Source organism: Daktulosphaira vitifoliae, unplaced genomic scaffold, assembly GCF_025091365.1.
Source record: "Daktulosphaira vitifoliae isolate Bord-2020 unplaced genomic scaffold, ASM2509136v1 Scaffold_1, whole genome shotgun sequence".
Classification (NCBI taxonomy): Eukaryota; Metazoa; Arthropoda; class Insecta; order Hemiptera; family Phylloxeridae; genus Daktulosphaira; species Daktulosphaira vitifoliae.
Genome location: NW_026099572.1, coordinates 43077501 through 43099596, shown reverse-complemented (window position 1 = coordinate 43099596; position 22096 = coordinate 43077501). Strand labels below are relative to the sequence as shown.

Here is a 22096-nt window from a genome sequence, read left to right as displayed (position 1 = left end):
ATGATTAGTATAAATTAAATATTTAAGAATCCTGTTTCATGAATCTTTCTATTTCTGTAAAATATTTTTTTGTAAATTTATATTTATTGTTATTACATTTTAAAATTTAGTATTTTTTTGTTATTTTGTTTTTAAAGTTATTGCCTGTATAAAAATGAAATCTAACACATTTGAAATTATTCATTTTGTTTTAATTTTTTTTTTGTCAAATTTTGTGCATGGACAATATGAATATAGTCCAGAACTTTATAATATTGAAGGTAAAGTTATGGTACCAAATATGACGACATCTTGGTTGGCAGAAACCATTGTTCATTTAAAAGGAGGTGAAGCTATTGGATTTTTAAGGTAACAAAATGTTTACTTTTCTTGTCATATTAAAAAGCACGTTTAAACTAGTGTAATTAAGGAAAATGACTGGATATATCTCCAAATAAAAATAATTAATCATAAAAGAACAAGTTTATTTTTGATTTGATAGGGTAGTTAGAAAAATTTCTCATGTGTACCTAACCAAACAGAGCCCCAATTAACTCTCTATATTTGATGATTATAAAGATATAAAATACACTAGCAATTATTAACAAATTTTTCAATTAACATAAGTATATTTTCATTATGTTACAGTTTATTTTTATGAGTTGAAATTTTTTTAAGTAATATATCTAGTGGCACTAGAGGAGTGAATAGAGTTAAAACCAGTTAAAGATCATGAAATAGTTAACTATTCTTAAAATTATGCATTAAAATTTTATAAACTTTGTGATAACCTCTCTTGAAAAAAATTCTAGTCGTGTTATTGAGTATAATATAATTTCATTTCAGTTATTTGACTAATGTATTTGTTGTATAATTTAAATTTGTTAACTATATTATATATTTTTTTTTAGAAAAAATGGATCATTTGTGATATCTAAAGTTCCATCGGGATCATATATTGTCGAAGTTATAAATCCTAACTACATATATGAACCAATAAGAGTTGAAATTAATTCTAAAGGTAAATACCGAGCACGCAAAGTTAATTATATTCAGTCTTCACATGTCCATCAAGTGTCGTATCCATTAGAATTTATTAACTACATGCCTGCAAAATATTTTTACACTAGAGAGCAATGGAAAATTACTGATTTTCTCTTTAATTCTATGGTATGTATATTATTTACTTATACTTTGTAACTTTTTATTCAAGAAGTTTTCACAGTTTAAATATTATCATTTATTGCATAGGTTTTAACCATGGTATTACCTCTTCTTGCTATTTTGGTTTTGCCCAAATTAATGAATGATCCAGAAACAAAAAAAGTATGAATTGGTTCTTTCCATTTAATTTTAATTTATTTAAAATTTATTTATTCATTTTTTCACAGGAGATGGAGCAATTAACTAATTTAAAACATGAAATGCCAGAAATGTCTGAAATGATCACAACTTTTTTTACTGGAAATCCGCCAACAACTAATGATAAACAAAAAGAAAAATCAAAAGCAATTAAGAGTTCAAAAAATCAAATAAAAACAACTAGAAATAAGTAATATTTGTAAATTAACCCTTTATTAAGGGGTACATTGTACATTTATAATTTAAGGTATAAATAGTTTCAGGTTCTTTTTCTATACATAAATGTAATAATTTGACATATTATATACAAATTAAAAATTGATACATTCATAAGTATAATTATTATTATTTTTCTACTCATAGAACCCTATAATGATAAAAATCCATGACCATTTGACACATATTAAAATTTGCAGCCAATGATACAATATACACAATAAACAATAGTATAAATGGTATAAGCAGAATTTGAGTTCCTTTAATAATTGGCAAACCTAAAAATATAATTTTTTTTTTAATGAAATATTTCTTAAATGTTTTTTTAAGATAATATATTGGATTTTATTGTAAATTAACAAGTAGTTAATGAATATGTTGAAAAGGACATAAAAATTGAAGTTAAACTTGTTAAGAATAAGATTTTTATCTAGAGGATTAGTTAATGCTATTTAAATAAAAAAATATGACTTAAATGAAATTATCAATTTTAATTTTTAATACTTACAACTGTATCCCAAAAATGAAATATATAAATAATAGCCAATAGCTATAACCCATAGTGAATTACCAATAAAAATTGGTAAAAACCAATCATGTCTCAAAAATACTAAAAAAATTAAAGCAATTTTTAAATTATAGTTGTAACAGTTAAAATATAATTGGTAAATAAGTAAAAAAGAAAAAATAACAATAATTTAATCTAATATTATTATATGATAGCGTTATACATTTTTTGGTAATAGAAGTGCAGAATGATTCTTTCCCTTATTGTAATTTTCAAGACTAGCATTATATACAAATGTATTATCAAGAGAGTATTGAATGAATTATTAGAAATAAAAAAAATGTAATTAAATAATTGATGTGTTAAAAATATAAAGTTACAAAATTACAAAACAATTAATATCATAGAAATAATTATTTTACTGTCCTGCAAAATTAGTAAAACTGAAATAGTTATTATTGTTTTTTAAGAGACAAAATGAAATTGTACCTGCCTCCAAAATGTAGTAACTTTTTATTATTTTAATATATGTCATTCATAAAATTTTACTTAAAATTAGATATACAGAAAAACTTCAATATTTAAAATAATTTTTTAGTAAAATTTTTAGAACAATATAAATTATATCATAACATGAAAGGTTTTTTGAAATATAATAGATGTCGAAAAAGTATGAGATGAATAGAAAAATCATTTTTGGCATTAACCAAAAATACTTTAATTCATATTTCTCTCTATAGTTTCTAATAACTTAATTATTCAAAAATTAACTGTTTAAATACTCTAGTTAATAATTATTTATACTTTATAACATAAGTTACTGTTAAAATGGTTTTATTTTTATATGTAAACAATAAATTTGTTTAATAAATAAAATATTTTGGGTTACATAAATGTTTATTACATTAAAGAATAAATCTACATACTATGATAAAAAAATAACTGGAAGATATGAGAGACAACCAACATTGGTACAAATGCATTTAAGTGTACATCAAATGCATAAGCCCACTCAACATCTTGTCCTTTGTAATTAGATTTTATTAAATATTTGTTAGTTATGAACCTAAAAATAAATAGAAATTAATAACATATAAAAATATTATTTTTCTATAAAAATAATAAAAAATTTATTGTTTTAAATTTAATTTGAAAAAAAATATATATTTCTTAATCAAAACTTGAAATATAGACTTCAAAATCATATTACAAAATTTTAAGGCTCAGCATAATTTTTAAAATTGTTATATATATAGAATACATAGTTAATAATGCTACTTGAAGTGTCTTTGAAAATACTAAAGCTTATCAATATTATATTTTTAACAATTAAATTTAAAGAATTCTTTGTTAAACTTCCTTAAAAAAAAAATAATTTTTTGCTCCCATCCTTTATACCCCAAACATTTATCAACTTTGATTTTCAAACAGCCTAATTTCTTTTTTTTGGATCATCAAATTTATTCAATTGAACAATATTCTTTTTTGTTTAAAATTTTTTTTTTATATTATCCAATTTTCAATTATTTACAGCTGTTTAAAGTTTAATGGTGATTAAAAAAAGTGTAATTATTTTTACAAGATGTTAATATTATCACGTCTTAAATCGATTATAAATGCTATCGGTTCATAAAAATACAATGAAGTATAAATGTATGTTCATTGTATTACTAGAGTAAAGTAACAAGATAGACTTGCACTATCGGTTTTTATAAGCACCAATAGCGCTTATTGATTTATAATATTTGCGCCTATACATAAAATACTCAAAATTTATTGAAAATTTAAATAAAAAAATGTTCCAACAAAAAACTTTTTTACTCAATCAAACCTCTAATGATTAAAAAGAAATAAATTTTACTTTTCTCAATAAAAAAATGAAAATATTTTATGTAACAAAGTTAAAGAATCACTTAGTATATGTCATTATAATTAATTTTTCATATGTTAAAATATGAATATCATTGCTTTAATTTACCATAATAATGTACTGATACAAACACCAGATAACATACAATCAACAACAACAATGTATAAAAAGAATTTAAAAAATGCAGCAATTCCAAGTTTCAGTACAAATGTAAATGCTATTGAAGAAACTAAAAAGAAAAATAATTATAGTTAAATTTTAATAAAAACATTAATCTAAAATTATTATTATTGTAATTATCATTATAATTATGCTAAATAATTTACTACAAAGTAATCCACTCAAAAGTACTAGAAATGCAGGATCATCACGTGCAAACTGTGATTTTGTTTCTAGAAAAATGATAAATATCAGTAAAACGCTAAAAAAACAATAAAATTATATATACCTTTTCTGTGTTGAAAATTTCGATATACTTTTTGAGGGTTGATAAATAGAAAAGTCATTTGCCAAAGAGCAAATTCAAAATCCATTTGTTCAAAATTTAACAATTTCCTTAAATAACGGTATCGTTTTACAGCTGCAGTCATACATGTTCTTAAAGAAAAAAATGTTTTTTATATGAATAATCAAAAATATTTATTATAGTATAAGACTTTACTTTTGAGTTACTGGAGTTGGTAAATAGGACAAAGATGAAGTAGAACGGTATGAATGAACGCTACTTGGCATTGTATAAAAAAACTTAAACCATTAAAAAATTAAGTTTCTACACAATTTAGGTATATTAATAATTTTGACTGACAACATTTATAAAAAAAAAAATAAAAGAACATGCATCGATTACAATAAACCTAATTATAAGTTATTAATTTTGAAATAAAAGACTCAAATATTTAGTTTTCTTTAAATATTAGTGATCATGATAAGATAACAAGTTTATTTATCATGATAATGATTATTGATAACTTACCAATGATTGTCAACAGAATAGATAATATATAGCACCTCAAAAAAATTTACTGCTCAACGCCTATGCTTGGTTTGAAACCCCCTATCCATGAAAATTGATTACAATTACGGCCTTTAAAGTTATAAAATCATTCTCTAATTTAAGTCTAGATAATAAATCTGTTAAGAGAGTCTTTCAAATACATTTTTCTGTCTCCATCCTTTCTTCTTACCAAAAAATTTTTTTTACACATGAATATCAGATTATAATGTAAAACAGGACATAGCGAGTTTTTTTTATCTATTAGTTGGATGTTAAGAGGTTTTTATTTTAGGAGCTAAATTAATAACAGAATTTTAGGTATGCAAATGTATACTCCAGGACCTCTCTGCTTTCAAATTTCGCTAAATATCACCTCATTATCAATGAAAATTACTATTGCAATATTTGATTTATCACTAATTAGTGCTATTTTTTCATTAAAATAAAATATGACACAAATAAATATAAAATATATTGAACTACTCTTCTGAAATCATTATTTTATAACAATTTTTTTTTCAATTTATTTCAATAAATGTTTAAAGTCGGTTTGTATTGCTATGTTGAGATGTTCAGTAAATGACTTTTTACTCATCAATTCAATTATCTGAAACAAATTTAATCATATAAAACATTAGAGGTTGACCACATTATAAATTCTTAGATTTAATTTAATTATACAAAGTGTTCAGTAAGTATTGAAATAGGTCTTCTTCTTCCTCACCTTAATCCCTACTACTTGGGGTCGGCCACCCTTATCCTAAACTACCACTTGACACGATCTCCCACATAATCTACGCTCACATCAGCTGTCCTCAAATCGCATTCAATAGCATCTCTCCATTTCTTTTTTAGTCTTCTTCTACCTCTTCTTCCTTAAACATTCATTTCTATAACTGTTCTTACAGCTCCCGATTGTTTTCTCCTCATAACATGACCAAACCATCTAAGTCTAATTTTTCTCATCTTATCCATGATTGACGCTACACCTATACTCCCTCTTATATGCTCGTTCCTTATTCTGTCTTTTCTAGTCACTTCACTCATCCATCTAAGCATTCTCATCTCTGCTACACTCATTCTCTGCTCTACTTTCTTATAAACCACCCAACACTCTAAACCATACATCATAGCTGGTCTCACTACAGTCTTGTAGAATTTACCTTTCAGCCTCATTGGAATTATTATGTCGCATAAGACGCTTCTCTCTACTTCAACCACCCGCACTTAATCCAGTGTCTTACATCCTCGTCAATACCACAACTCTTTTGCACAATTGATCCTAAATACTTAAAACTCTCCGCCTCTCCAATCACGTCCTCGCCCATTGTCACTGGCCTCCTTATTTCACCTATCTCGTGTTCTCCTTTATCAAACTCGTACTCTATATACTCTGTCTTACTTCTACTTATTTTTAAACCCTTTCCTTCAAGAACTGATCTCCACACCTCTAGCCTTTGATTAATTTCCTCCCTGTTTTCTCTTATTAACACTATATCGTCAGCAAACAACATGTACCACAGCACTTCTCCTTGTATTTCTCTAGTAATTTCATCCATCACTTTAGAGAATAAGTAAGGGCTTAAAGCAGAACCTTGGTGCAATCCTACTCTTACCCGAAAACACTCTGATACTCCTTCTACGCTTTTTACCCTGGTACATTTGCCATCATATGTATCATCTATTATATTAATGTACCTTTTCAGGACTCCTTTTCTCATTAATGACCATTTTAAAACCTCTCCTGGTACTTTATTATATGCTTTCTCCAAATCTATAAATACCATACACAGGTTTTTCTGCTTTTCCCTAAACTTTTCTATTAGTTGCCTCACAAAAAATAATGGCTCCATTGTTGACTTACCAGGCATATATCCAAACTGGTATTTAGATACCGATATCTCATTTCTTATTCTGTTATCTATTACCTTTTCCCAAATTTTCATACTATGACTCACAAGCTTTATGCCTCTATAATTTCCACACTCCTGTATGTCGCTTTTACCTTTATTTATTGGTACCACAATACTATTTCTCCATTCATTTGGAATTTTAACTTCTAATAAGATTTTATTTAAAAGTTCCTTCAACCATTTTATGCCAATACCGACTTATATTTTTCATACTTCTACTGGCAATTAATCTGGCCCTACTACTTTATTCTTTTTCATTAATGCCACAGCCTCCCATACTTCTTTCTTACTAATTAAATCTACCAGTCCCTCATTCCACGAGATATCCTCTATTGTCTCTTTTAGGTACTTCTCATTCATTAATTTTTCAAAATATTCTTTCCACCTTTTTTTCACATCATTATCATTTGAGAGTACCTTATTATAAACACTTTTTATACACCTAATATAATGATAATCTTTAGACCTTTTCTTTCTTATCTTTGCAAGTTTATAGATTTCTTTCTCGCCTTCCTTTGTTCCTAGCCTATCATACAACTCATCATACCTCTTAAACTTCGCCTTACTTACTGCACACTTGGCTTCTTTGCACAAGCGTTTATACTCCATGTAGTCTTCTCTCCTTTTACTCTTCTGCCATAATTTGAATTGCTTTTTCTTACTTTCTATGATTTTTTGAACGTCCTCATACCACCACCAGGTTTCCTTGTTTCCTGGCATTCTACTCCTACTCTCACCAACAATCTCCTTTGCAGTATTTTTTAAACAACTAGCAAATCTATTCCACACATCATGTATGTCTCCCTCAACATTCCACACCGTCCTCTCTTTTACCATCTTTACAAACTCTTTTTCATTTTACCCTTTCAATTTCCATCACCGGATCTTCGATTTTTCCCCTGTGTTTCTATTATTTTTGTTTATTCTCTTTCCGGTACATCACAACTCCATTATCATCAGTCTATGTTGTGTAGTTACACTCACGCCTGGTATAACTTAACAATTTTTTACTCGCTTTACGCTCTCTCTCTCTTCCACATAAAATAATCGATCTGTGATCTATTCCTCCTACTTTTATATGTTATATAATGTTCTTCCCTCTTTCTAAAATAAGTATTAACCATAGCAAAATTATACGATACTGCGAAATCCAGGATTCTTTCTCCAGTCTCATTCTTCCAACTATAACCATACCTTCCATGTACTCTTTCATATCATCTCCTCTCATTACCTACATGTCCATTCATATCTACACCTATCACCACATCCTCATTACCAGATAACTCTTGTATCACCTCATCCATCTCTCTCCAAAATACTGCCTTGTCTATTTCATCACATCCCATTTGTGGTGCATAGGCACTTATTACACTCAGCACTTTTTCTTCGAATATCAATTTTACAACCATAATTCTGTCACTTTTCCTAGCTACTTCTACTACTTTACTTTTAATTTCCTCATCCAATATTATCCCTACACGGTGTAGGGATAATATACAAAGAATGGCGTAAGCTACATCATTCTTTGTACTAGACTTACCTGAGTATATTATATTATAACCCTCGATTTCTCTCCTCTCCACTTAGTTTCTTGCACACAACAAATGTTAACTTTTCTCCTTTTCAATACTTCTACTATTCCCCATTTCTACCAGTTAATGTTCTAACATTCCAAGTACCTATTCTTACTTTGTATCTATCTTTCTCCCTTATACACGAGTCCAGCTAAGAATTAAGTGGTGATATCCCTACACCGTTGACACTACAAGCGTTGGGTACACCTGTACACATGACTGGTGAAACAGCTACCGCACAAGTTGTCCGGCTTGTATCAAACACTTTATTCCTTAGGCCTTCTCCGTTTTTAACTACTTTTTGGTGTCCCCGCGTACAACAAGTCAATTTTTATTAACATTAAAAACAATATAAGCCCGTTTCTTTACTTACTGAACATTTTATATTTACAGAATGATTTTTTTATCATAACCCACTCAATTACTTACAGAATAAATATAATTTAAACATTTTTTTTTTTTGTTATCTTTAGTTACACATTATTCTTGAATTATAACCTATGTAATACTTTTTAAGTTCATCCCTTATGCCTTGTAAGCAGGACTGGATTTAGGACTAGGCTAACTAGGCTATAGCCTAGGGGCACCACAACTTAAAGGGGCGCTGCGGCCGACAAAACTCTTGATTTTTTTTTAGATATAATTCCTTTCTGCAAATTTAATTTTCCATCTACTAGAATTAGTGTAGTTATTTTGGTAAATATATGTATATATATAATATTTTGGGCAGGGTAGCTACGGCACGACGGTATACATTATCTAAAATAATAATCGGCGAAGGCGGTCGTATAAATTGTGTTGAGCAACCTAATCAAGGAAACGCCAAACGTATTATTAATTAATGTTTCTTATTTTTTATAACGGTGCAAATTTTTGTTGTTTACATTAATAAGTTGACAATTGTATTTACTAAATTAACCGTTTATTAACAGAATAAAATTTTAATTATTATTTTTTATTATTATTCATTAATTATAATTTATGCACGATTGATTTTTTTATCATCATAATTTAAACTACAAAATTTCAATACATAATACATTTTTTTACGTTGACTTTTAAATATTTTTAAAGTAATTATACATTATACATTAGAAAATACAAATTTTTTTGTAAATTGGGAGGAAGTGATCAGCTCAGCTCTCATTCTATCTGTGTTCTAAGAAGTGGGCGTTTGTTCCTTATTAGCCTAGGGGCGCTTTTTGGGTAAATACGGCCTTGCTTGTAAGGATGTCAACTTTGTTTTTTAAATGGGAACACATATTTTGAATTTAATAAAATATTTGAGTTTTTAATTTAATAGTAAATGGCATTTGAATTTATAATATATCTTTATTTGTTTATTAGATATAAATATTTAAAGTTTCAAATCTTTGAGTTAATATATATGTATAAAACACAAGGGATTACAAATACAGGTAGTTAATTGGTTTTTTTAGTATCAATATTCACATTGTTGTGAGTTTAATAACTGACTATATAAAAAGTATATCTATTGATAGTCTTAATTGTTAATAAACAATCCGTGACTGTAATAGCAATGTCATAAAAAACCAATATAATTTCATATTAAAAGGTTGAATATTTTTAGGCCGTGGAGTTTAATTCATCCTGTGTTTTTTTAAACGCTCCCGCCTTACCATTAGAAGATGGCGATAATTTAGACTTGAAAACAGCTCATACTAGCTTATATAGCCAAACAGAGGAATGTCATCCAGAAAGATTATCTTTACATACCATTGAAGAAATAAATTGTCCAGAAATCTGTGAGAAATATTAATAGACTATAATAATATATTTAAAGATCTATTTAACTTTAACAAATAGTTTAAAAAATTTAATTAAATTATTACTTCAACAATTTAGGAGAACTTATAAAAAAGTTTAACGAGTTATTTTATGATTAAAGTTTAAATTTGTTAACAAATTTATAAAAGCACTGGCTTGAAAAAGACACTGGGTTATGGAGATCAATGTGATAAGAAGGAGACACTTTTAAATATTCAAGATGTTGACTTATAGGCCGTTATTAACAAGAGCAACATAAGGAACAAAACTAATTCGGTCTTGAGAAATTAACATAGTTATTCAAACCACAATTTTGTTTTAGAAAAGACTTCATCTGGTCCTTACAATATGTACCGTAAATTTCCTTTTAAGGATATGTCTGTTGCTGTGTTCAAAAGAACACCATCTCCAAAAGTCTGTAAGTAAAATATTTTACTTGTTATAGTTTAACATGTTTAAATTTAGCTTGTGTACTTACATAAATAGTATTTTCCTAAATAAATATACTATTTTACTACAATTTTAAAGATCTTACAAATTTTTTTATCGAATTCCAATAAAGCTGCTCATTGCTTAATTTAAAAATTAGAAAACTTTAAGCAAAAATTTTTGACTACAAAGCTACTCATTTTTTATTTAAAAAATATTCAACATTTTAGATAAACTTATTGAAAGTTTGACAATTACTTCTATGATGTAAATTCAGCACAGAAATAAAAAAAAAATTTGGTTTTTAATATCAGTTAGATGAAACGTTATTAGTATAGACGTCTAATATATATAAATCTAGTTCTACTAACAATTTCGTTAAAAACATATTTTTTACAAAGATGAAAGGCATACCTTTTATAAAACTCAGTAAGTACAATTTTCAAAGTTTTCATTTGTGAATTTTGATTTAAGTCATTTATAATTTCAAACTTCCATTATTTTAATTTAGAAAAACTTTATTATATTTGGCGATATTGCCTAGATACGAAGTAATAAAAATTATGGTACACCAACAGTTACAATTTTCATTTGTTTATCAAGATTATAATGTATTCAAAATACACTACTTTGGTTTTCAATTAGTTAAAAAATATCAAATTTCAACAAAAACGTCAATAAAATAATGTGCGCGTATTACAAATCAAAATATTTGATAAATTGTTTAAATTTTAATATTATAAATAGAAAATTATGTTAAGGAAAAAATATAGAAAATTATATTTTCTAGAAATAATTTTTGTTTTATTTTCGAAGATATTAGTATACTAATATCTTCGAAAATAAAAAAAAAATGATTATGTTAAGATTATAAATTTTAACCGTTTAAAACCAATTATTATTATGTTTTTAAATTTATAAATATGTTGTATCTCATTATTATGAGGTTGTTTTAAAACTTATACAGTTTAATGATTATTTTACATAAATATAATTTTATATTGCTTATTAAAAAAAAATGTTTTTTCAAATTGGTATCCTATTGTAATAATAATACAATATTACAAAAATGTTATATGACCATAAAATTATATTATAATATTACAGCAATTTGAGGGAAATATAATAAAAACTTAAACCAATATTATTTTTAAATGTTAAATAATAAATGTAATATTTTTATTTGTTTATTGATACAACATTATTTCGGTGGCCAAATAAATATAGAGTAATATTTTCATAATGTTTCTGTAATCAAAATTAATAACCTCTTAAAATTAAACTAATGTTATTATTATAAAATTTATTTTATAACAAAATTACTTAAACATTAAATTGCTGTGTGGGTATTCTATTACAAAACAGGAGAATTACTGTCTAGAAATAAGAATAAATAGACCTTCAGTATTTATATTAAAGACTTAATAACTTCCGATATAGTGGAACAAATTTATTATCAACCATTCATTTTCTTAAAAAAATTATTTTTTAATTTGTTGTGTTAAACTTACATATACAATAACTTACATTTAACAAAAAATTTCAACAATTATGTTTAGCTTCAATGGGAAGCTGAGAAGGTATTGCTTTTACTAAGATGTGTTTTTTTTTTGTGTATGTTACCACTTTTTCTCAGCTCTCACCGAACCGATTTCTTTCAATGATACGTCAAAAGATCACAAATCGTATCTAGTCGAAGAAATTATCCTCAAAAATTGAAAAAAATTCCCTCGTTCCCCGTAAATGGGGAAAACCTCCAGAAAAATTACAAATGTTAAAATCGCTAATTTTCGAAATTTTTTTTACTTAAAATTGCGATTAAACTTTTTTAAAATTAACCAAATCAATATAATTTTTTTTTGTATAGATGCATGATATCATTACCTTTCATTTGGTATATTTTTTTTTATATCTGACCCTTTATCTGCCCACAAAGTGGGATTTAAAATGACAACAGGGGGGATTCATAACATAAAAATGCATATAGAAAGTAGAACTTTTTCAACGTAACTTTTGAAAGTGTTCCGGAAAGTCTGAAACTTTTATATATATCCTAAATTAAAGCTAATGTAATGTACTTTATTACGGAAAAAAAAAATTTCGGACTTTATTTTGTCTTCACGGTGAAAATGGCTACTGAATGCTATTTTTGTGTGAAAATTCTCGATTTTATTTTTTACATTTTTAACTTTATAATGCTATAACTTATTGAAAAGTGTATGGATCAACACAATTTTTTCATGAGAAATAATATTTTTTAATAATCTCTTTATCATTCGACATACTTTATCTTAATCAAGATATTAATAAGGAACTAGCAGATCATGTAGCTTTTGGAATAATCCACCAATTTTTTAAAATTAAACACTATCTAAAGATTTACATCGAAGCGTTTTTTTAGCTTCGATGCGAAGCTGAGAAGGTATTGGTTTTACTAAGATGTGTTTTTTTTTTTTTTTTTGTGTCTGTTACCACTTTTTCTCAGCTCTCACCGAACCGATTTCTTTCAATGATACGTCAAAAGATCACAAATCGTATCTAGTCGAAGACATTACCCTTAAAAATTGAAAAAAATTCCCTCGTTCCCCGTAAAAGGGGGAAACCTCCAAAAAAATTACAAATTTAAAAATCGCTAATTTTCGAAATTTTTTCAATTTTTTTTACTTAAAAGTGCCATAACTTTTTCAAAAATAAACATATCAATATAATTCTTTTTTATATAGATGCATAATATCATTACCTTTCATTTGGTATATTTTTTTCATAAATTTAACCCTTAACCTGCCCACAAGGGGGGATTTAAAATGACAACTTTTTCACAAAAAATTAATTTTTTTAACTTAAATTTTGAAAATGTTCCGGAAGGTCTGACACTTTTATATATATCTTAAATTAAAGCTAATGTAATATGCTTTATCATGAAAAAAAAAAATTTCGGACTTTATCTTATCTTCATGGTGAAAATGGCTACCGAATGCTATTTTTGTGTGAAAATTTTCGATTTTGTATTTTCCATTTTTAACTTTATTATGCTATAACTTTTTGAAAAATGTATGAATCATTACAATTTTTTTATGAGAAGTAGTATTTATATAGATCTTTCATTCGACATACTGTTTTTTTAAATCGGACCATTTCCCTAAATACAGGGGGGATTCAAAACATAAAAATGCATATAGAAAGTAGAACTTTTTCAACTTAACTTTTGAAAGTGTTCCGGAAGGTCTGACACTTTTATATATATCTTAAATTAAAGCTAATGTAATATACTTTATAATGGTAAAAAAAAATTTCGGACTTTATTTTATCTTCATGGTGAAAACAGACATTAAACTTAATAAAAAAAATACGATTTTTGTAAAAAAATTCTTTTTTATATTTTTAACTTTATAATGCTATAACTTCTCGAAAGATGTATGGATCAATATAATTCTTTTTTTTGTAGATGCATGATGTCTTTACCTATCATTTGGTATATTTTTTTTATAAATCTGACTTTTTACCTGCCTACAGGGGGGGATTCAAAATGACAACTTTTTCACAAAAAATTGACTTTTTCAACTTAAATTTTGAAAGTGTTCCGGAAAGTCTGACACTTTTATATATATATTAAATTAAAGCTAATGTAATCTACTTTATTATGTAAAAAAAAAATTTCGGACTTTATTTTGTCTTCACGGTGAAAATGGCTACCAAATGCTATTATTGTGTGAAAATTCTCAATTTTATTTTTTACATTTTTAACTTTATAATGCTATAACTTATTGAAAAGTGTATTGATCAATATAATTTTTTTATGGGAAATACTATTTTTTAATAATCCCTTTTTCATTCGACATACTTTATCTTAATCAGGATATTAATAAGGAACTAGCAGTTTATGAAGCTTTTGGAATAATCCACCAATTTTTTAAAATTAAACACTATCTAAAGATTTGCATCGAAGCGTTTTTTTTTGATAGTGATTTTAATCACTGTCAGATATCATTATACTTGATCCAACTATGCCACGTCACCACTGTGCCGCGACCCCCCTGTGCTGGGTTTTTTTATAGTGATTTTAATCATTTTCAGATATCATTATACTTGGCCAACTATGCTACGTCACCACTTTGCCGCGATCCCCTTGTGCTGGATTTTTTAATATTTATTCATTATACTGGTATCGATTTTATTATTTAAAATTATCACATAAGTAATTAACTAGCTAATAAAATAAAAAATTATTAAATTAAGAAAATTTCTAGTGGATAATAATTATTAAATAATTTGAAATAATTTTTTTTTAGTATTTAATAAGTTAACATTTTTTAATATAGAATGAAGATCGCAGTAAAATAATGATAAATATAACTTCCAAAATAATGAGTCAATAGTTAACTTTTATTCTACATTTTTTTAACTTGCAGTATGTAATATAAGCTTTCCTTAAGACGATTATTAAAGTTCAAAGTATTTGGGTAAATTTTCGAAGGTTTTCTTCAATAAGTAAATTTTTATTCAAGTTACTATTGTTATAATTCAAAAATAAGCAAAAATTAATAAATTAAAATAATGAAGTAATGAGGATTTAGGTTTTTGTATAAGGTGAGAACCTGATGTTGTGGTTCTATCGGGGTTATATGGTTCGAGGGTTTAGAACGACAAAGACAAGTAGATATAAAAATAATAAACACAATACCTCTATTCGAGGTGTAATAAACTTTTGTCTGATTAGTTTCTAATGTCCTAACTAAGAGGCAACGAAACGGCGAAGTCAGTTCACGAATATCTCTGCAACGAGACGGCAGAGCCAGTCCACGAATACCATATAACGTTGGATCAAGTATGATATCTGACAATGATTAAAATCACTATAAAAAAAAAACGCTTCGATGTAAATCTTTAGATAGTTTAATTTTAAAAAATTGGTGGATTATTTCAAAAGCTACATTATCTGCTAGTTCCTTATTAATATCCTGATTAAGATAAAGCATGTCGAATGAAAGAGGGATATAAATATTATTTCTCATAAAAAATTATGTTGATCCATACACTTTTCAATAAGTTATAGCATTATAAAGTTAAAAATGTAAAAAAAAAAATCAAAAATGTTCACACAAAAATAGTATTCGGTAGCCATTTTCACCGTGAAGACAAAATAAAGTCCGAAATCTTTTTTTTCCGTAATAAAGTACATTACGTTAGCTTTAATTTAAGATATTTATAAAAGTGTCAGACAAAAAAAAAACACATAGTAAAACCTATAACTTCTCAGCTTCGCATCGAAGCTAATAGTTCTAATGAAAGCTGTGAATAAGTGGCCACATAAAATAAATTAATAAATAAATATTATACACTTAAGGATTTGTAGTAGTTTAAGATTTAATTTTTTTATGACATTAAAATTTTTTTCTTGATTTAATTCACACAACAGATACCTTTAAATATAATATGAATATTTAATGTTATGCATTACATCCTCATTTAAATTAAAAAACACTTATAGATTTAACCAAACGGATAATTTAGAATCAAGGGTGAAAAGAAAAGTATCAATCAAGGTGTTTATAGTTGTTGCTTTATTAAAAAAAAAATTATTAATCAACATAAACATTTAAGACCTTGGTCTTTCCTTCTTTTCTTTGTAAAGAGCTAGCAATGAAACATTAGCTACTTTGACAACCTTAAATCGTACTCCTAAAAAATATTAATATTTAGCATTAATAGAACATAACAAAAAAGAAACTAAAGCTAGAGGTTGTTTTACGCAAAATATGTTGAATTAATAGTAAGTCAGTAATGAATAGTAATTTTTTTTTTTATTTTTTGAATAATAAATTATCTCATCATTATAAAGTAATAATAAAAAAAAAATTAACCTAGATAATTGAGCGGTACAGATAAAAATACATTATTTTTCAAACTATTTATATAATAAACTGACAAGTGATTTTGGTGATTCCCAGTTTACTACTCTTTTTAAAATACCGCCCTAAAAATTTTAGATTACGTGATAAAATATCTCACCAGGAATATCTCCTACAGCATGACCCTTCCTACCAAAACCAGCAACTAATACTTCATCGTTTTCTTCAATGTAATTTAAACAACCATCTCTGGGTACGAATGCAGTAATTTTTTTCCCATTCTTTATTAATTGTACACGAACACACTTCCGAATAGCAGAGTTAGGTTGCTTAGCTTCAACACCACTAAAAAAAAAAATCACGTCATTATACAATGTATAATAATATAATAAAATTCAATAGTACTGAAATTATTATTATGTTATACTTACACTTTTTCTAAAACAATTCCTTTAGCGTGAGATGCTCCTCCAAAAGGATTGGCTTTCCATCTTGTTCCTAAATGTGCTTTTTTATAATCTTTATCAGCCCACTTTTGTACACGACGATGGTTAACATGTTTACGTGCCGTACGAATACCACGAGGTTTACCTTTTTTATAAATAAAAATTAATATATATCAAAATGCATTATAAATACTAAAAAAAAATTGATGCTTGTGCAGTATTTATATAATACAGAAAAAAGGAATATTTATGTAAAGAAAAATTTATAATAAAAAAAAAAAAATAGATTTTTGGTTATTTTACATAAATGAATTAAGAGATAATCATTTACAAAAGTAAACATCCAAATGTAAGTTAAGAAACTTAATAATGAAAATTATTTATGGGATAATTGATATTAAAGTATTTATACCCTATAAGGACTATTTAATTCTCACTATAAGAATTGAAGTAATGTATTTATTCTTATTATTGTAAACGTAGAAAAATGTCTTAGACTAATGTTTTTTAACTAGTCTAATTACCAAAAACCTAAAATATAGATTAGTTTTTAAAAAATATATTATTATTAAACAATGTAATATTTATTTAGTAGGAAAAATTAAGAGCTGCATCAAGAGTAAATTTTTTTAGCAAGAAATTACCACATGGAAGTGTATGATATAATTGTTAATTTAAACAGAATTACAAATCAAAATATTTAACTTACCCATTATGATGAGAGATAATGACTAACAAAAAATTTAATTAGAGCAAAATACCTTTAAAAAAAAATTGAATTTCTATGCGAAAACTTTTTTAATTTTACGAACTCCAAACAACACGGAAAAATGATCGATTTGGAGATTATAGGTTATGAACGATGCCATGTATTGACGAACAAGGATATAACTACGGTAATATGAATGAATCAACAGTGTGGCCAACGTATATTTTTCTAAGCAGTTATGTTTTAAGCAAAAATGATAGCTTTTAAATTAAAAATTTTGAACTTCAATTGTGATAAAAACAGATTAACGTGTTAGATAATTTTACAATAGTTTTTAATGGATCTTATTTCATTTTTAGGATCCTATTTTTACTGTTGAAGTTATTACGAGTCGTACGTTTTTTACTATTTAACTTTTACCGGTATTAATAATCAAATGCAATAAGTTCATTATACTAGTAAATTAGATGAGATTACTACAAGTATGAGAATTATTAAAATGGATCATCAGCATATTTTAAAATCATCGATACATGAATCTCTTAAAGTTTCGTGTGTAGAATATTCAGTGGAAAAACTAAAAAAAATTGTGAACACTGATTTGTTTGCTCTATTTACTACGTTAACATTAACTGTGTACTCAATCATAATTAATAAAACTTTAATAAGCATTAGTTTTATATTGTATTCATCAGTATTGCTTCTACAACTAGTACGAATTTGTTGTATGATCCATAGTGAGTCATTACTTATAACAGCACCAATTGGACTTCAATTGACTACAACATATGTGACTGGGCGACAAATGGTACTATCATTACCTTGGAATTGTATTAAAGATATATTAATAGTAGATTTAATTCATAGACAACAAGTTTTATTTTACTTGGCTGTTCAAACATCTCAGAACGGTTTGATAATACTATTCCAAAAAAGTAAACCTAGATTACACATACTAGAAATAATTTATAGGGATACACATAAACTGATTGAAAATAATAGAAAGAAGCTATAATAATTTTTATAAGTTAAAGTACTATTTATTTTTCAACATTGTAAAAATTATCATATGTCCATTTTGGAAATACACGCTTATATAAATTCATGCAAACTATATCTTGTGATTTCACTTGTCCATCAAATCCACATTTCATATGACCGTGAGTACCTATAAATGAATATGTTAAAAATGTATATATTTTTATAAAATGAAATAAAATTTTAACAAACAAACCTAATGGTTCTTTTATATGTCCTCTTCTGCCATATTTTGTCCTAAGTTCGACAGGTTTAAACCATTCAATATCTTCTCTATTGAAAAACATAAATCGAACAACAGCCGATCGCTTATGAACTTTAAATGGATGACCACTTAAAACAGTTCTTTTGATTATTAATCTATTAGGATTTATAGATAAAATACTGCCATTTCCAATTACTTGCTAATGTATAGAAATTATGTCAAAATTCAAATAAGATATACCAATTCATTTAATTAAAATTAGTTATATTACTTACATATGAACCATCTTTACAAGGCTTTAAAGCTATGACAGAACAAGGTGGGAAGATTATAGGAGCAAACATAGTAGCAACAACAATATTATCTTGATGAAAAAATCTTTCATACTAAAATTAATTTTTTTATGAAAATCAAGAGTAATACATACATTTTTAATTAGATCATATTACTTTAAATTTATTCCCATTAGTATGTTGGCTAAATATAGGTTCAGCAGTAAATCTACGAAAACCACACTGAAATATTAAACTGGTCTTAGATTTTATTGGTTCCTCAAATTCTACAGAGGTAGGTCTCTTTAATATGACATTTATCACTGACATCTTTTGTTCATGAGGTAATAAACCAAATATTACAACAGGATTTCTACCATCTCTTGAATGAAACATAGTAGCAGGTACATTTTCTATATAAATAGTAATATACCAATCGGGCTGAAAATGATAAATAAAATTAGTATACTAAAAATTCAATAAGACACTCAAAAGAAAGGCAATTATCCCTACTTAAATGAAAAATAATTATTTGTTACTTATTGTATGACAGTGATCATTAATGAATTGCTTGTTACAAAAAACAAATAATTATGAACATACCAATGCACCGTTTTGATTTCCTAAGTTTTTAAAAACTCGTTTCCTAGTTCTATCAAAATTTTCAAATTGAAATATTCTACCATAATCACTGGGTAAGTTTTCCTTGACATCCCAAGGTGAAGTGCGGAATGATTGAAGACCTCTGTACTTTTCAAAACGAACTCTAGCAGGTAAATCAAATGGAGTATCTACTTCATCTGGAAACATTTGATCAGCTTTGGCTTCTAAAACAAATAAGTTATATAATATTTAAATAAATTGAAAATATTAAAATTAATCATCAAATATGTATAATAATTTTCTTGACTAATAATACTCATAAAAAAAAGAAACAAAGAGTATTTTTATTTTATTGATTGATCACAAATACTACCTAAAAACATAAATGACTATTTAACAATATTAATATATATATATATATATATATATTGATACATAAAACTTATTATATGATTGAATAATAGTTTTGTAGTATTTTCAATATAGTATCATTTATTATATAATTTTTTATGGGTGCTATAGTAGTTCACAAAATGAAATAATAGATGATTGAATTGATAAAATTGTACTTATTATATCAATTAAATTATAAGAACTAATGGCTGACATTGAGGAATATATTTTTACTAAAATAGAAAAAATGTGAACCTTTTAATTTAGTTAAAAGTTTTTCTTCTTCTTTTTTATCAAATTGTAAATCATATTTATCAGATTCTATCGGTGCTTCAGAAGCTACAGTAGTAACTGACATTGTATCCATTTCATCATCTAATATACTTTTCATTTCTGTATCTGAATAGTCATCCTTGATTGAAAAAAAGTTATCAGAGTTTTCAGATAAATCAGAATTCATATCATCATCTAAAAAAAAAATAATAAAAATTTAATAATAAACATCATAAACCATATTTTTTATATGATTCTAGTCACCATCAGATTCTTCATCGGGTATCCACGCAGATTGATAAACTGACATTCCTTGAGGCACTCTTTTTATCATACGTTTACTTTTTAATTTATTTTCAACATCTTGTATTTCTTCTTCTGTTGGCCATGTCTGTTCTGCATCCATTGGATCAGGAATATTTTCACTAATTAATGATTCCTAATAAGTTAAACAGCCAATTTTAATAGTAATCGTTTACATCTTTAATCAATATCAATATTCAATATCAAAATATTTATATTTACTTGAACTTTTGGATCAGCGGTTTCTAAAACAGTTGGTTGTATACTTTTTCCAGTAAAACTTTTTACAAAATCATTAGAAGCCAAATCAATTTGTTTCATTTGAAAATCTCCCCAACCAGGTATATGAATTAAGGAATTTACTGAAAGAGATTGACCTCGTAAAAATCCACTTACTTTCATAGTTCCAAAATTATCCTAAGAATTAGAAATAAGTTAATAAATAAAAATTAAATACTTTTAAAATTGTAAAAAGTTTAGCTTCTGTTATACATTAGTCATTTAATATAATATTTACATTAAACTAATTGCAGCCTAGGTATATACACACTAAAATAAAGTAAACAACAATTTATACGAAATTCATTCAATTTTTTGAAAAATTAATTTAAATAAAATAATAAGTGTATTCCAATTCCTTATAGAAATGACTCTATTACTAACCAAGATGTAAATACAACATAACTTCAAAAATCATTTTAATATTAACAAGCTTGGAAATCCTAATGATTAAAATCATGTGTAGTTTAATAATATTTTTAACTTAAAATCTCTTAAAATTAATAATATCATTATTATTTATGATCAGAACATCAAATTAAATTTTGATAAATGGAGGATACTTATCATATAAGTAACCTCAATGTCAAGAATGAAATGTATTTAAAGGTTAAGGTTGGTTATCCTCAGAATGAAAGATATTCACCTAATATTATTGTTAATGTATTTAATTTCCTCTCGGAAAACCTATATTTGTGGTTGAAATGATGAAAAAACAGCATAGCCCACTATTATTATTATTATCCTCTTACACATAGCATTGAGGTAGTAATAATGATTTTAGAAACAAAAGTACAAATAGGGATAGAGCTAATAGACTACACTTTCTCAAAGGTAAAAAAATCTCTTAAATATCGGTAAAATATAAGAATTATTTATCTAACAAAAACAACTCAAATTTTATCTTTTCACAAATAAAATTGATACTCTAAATACTATACATTATTTTTAATAAAATCTAATATTTTAATTTGAAAAATAATTTCAAATAGTAAATAGTAAAAAAGTAAATATTAGCTTCGATGCGAAGCGGAGAAGGTATTAATTTTACTATGATGTGGTTTTTTTTTTTTTTTTTTTTTTTTTTTTTTTT

The 22096-nt window shown here is 25.9% G+C and overlaps 5 protein-coding genes and 1 long non-coding RNA gene across 6 annotated transcripts in view; 3 read left to right on the top strand and 3 right to left on the bottom strand.

Annotated features, from left to right (window-relative positions):
* The first annotated feature begins 13 nt into the window (after window positions 1-13).
* Window positions 14-1674, top strand: LOC126895327 (ER membrane protein complex subunit 7 homolog). Its single transcript, XM_050667065.1, has 4 exons — window positions 14-348; window positions 891-1149; window positions 1231-1305; window positions 1371-1674. The coding sequence occupies exons 1-4, from the start codon at window positions 155-157 to the stop codon at window positions 1533-1535; spliced, it is 693 nt and encodes a 230-aa protein (XP_050523022.1). The 5' UTR covers window positions 14-154; the 3' UTR covers window positions 1536-1674.
* Window positions 899-5150, bottom strand: LOC126895326 (protein unc-50 homolog A). The gene is made up of 7 exons (XM_050667064.1): window positions 4597-5150; window positions 4384-4532; window positions 4262-4327; window positions 4044-4164; window positions 2992-3131; window positions 2066-2167; window positions 899-1835 (listed from the first exon to the last, which is right to left on the bottom strand). Exons 1-7 carry the CDS (start codon window positions 4665-4667, stop codon window positions 1699-1701), a joined length of 786 nt encoding a protein of 261 aa, XP_050523021.1. The 5' UTR covers window positions 4668-5150; the 3' UTR covers window positions 899-1698.
* Window positions 5151-10428: 5278 nt separating this feature from the next.
* On the top strand, window positions 10429-11321 carry LOC126895330 (uncharacterized). The gene is made up of 3 exons (XR_007701633.1): window positions 10429-10622; window positions 10864-11062; window positions 11145-11321. It is a non-coding gene; the product is annotated as an uncharacterized LOC126895330 (long non-coding RNA).
* A 4850-nt stretch (window positions 11322-16171) lies between these two features.
* Window positions 16172-17805, bottom strand: LOC126896469 (40S ribosomal protein S23). Its single transcript, XM_050669270.1, has 4 exons — window positions 17638-17805; window positions 16914-17073; window positions 16643-16827; window positions 16172-16312 (listed from the first exon to the last, which is right to left on the bottom strand). Exons 1-4 carry the CDS (start codon window positions 17639-17641, stop codon window positions 16230-16232), a joined length of 432 nt encoding a protein of 143 aa, XP_050525227.1. The 5' UTR covers window positions 17642-17805; the 3' UTR covers window positions 16172-16229.
* A 119-nt stretch (window positions 17806-17924) lies between these two features.
* LOC126896468 (phosphatidylinositol N-acetylglucosaminyltransferase subunit H-like) lies at window positions 17925-18870 on the top strand. The gene has a single exon (XM_050669269.1). The coding sequence runs from the start codon at window positions 18122-18124 to the stop codon at window positions 18650-18652; it is 531 nt and encodes a 176-aa protein (XP_050525226.1). The 5' UTR covers window positions 17925-18121; the 3' UTR covers window positions 18653-18870.
* Window positions 18637-22096, bottom strand: part of LOC126896464 (pre-rRNA-processing protein TSR1 homolog) — a 7139-nt gene continuing 3679 nt past the window's right edge. Inside the window, exons 5-12 of the mRNA XM_050669265.1 lie at window positions 20947-21141; window positions 20686-20860; window positions 20404-20616; window positions 19756-19979; window positions 19330-19593; window positions 19156-19266; window positions 18872-19079; window positions 18637-18805 (exon numbers count right to left, since the gene is read on the bottom strand). Of these exons, the coding sequence (XP_050525222.1) occupies window positions 18678-18805; window positions 18872-19079; window positions 19156-19266; window positions 19330-19593; window positions 19756-19979; window positions 20404-20616; window positions 20686-20860; window positions 20947-21141 (1518 nt within the window). The 3' untranslated portion in view covers window positions 18637-18677. The remainder of the gene's footprint in view (window positions 18806-18871; window positions 19080-19155; window positions 19267-19329; window positions 19594-19755; window positions 19980-20403; window positions 20617-20685; window positions 20861-20946; window positions 21142-22096) is intronic.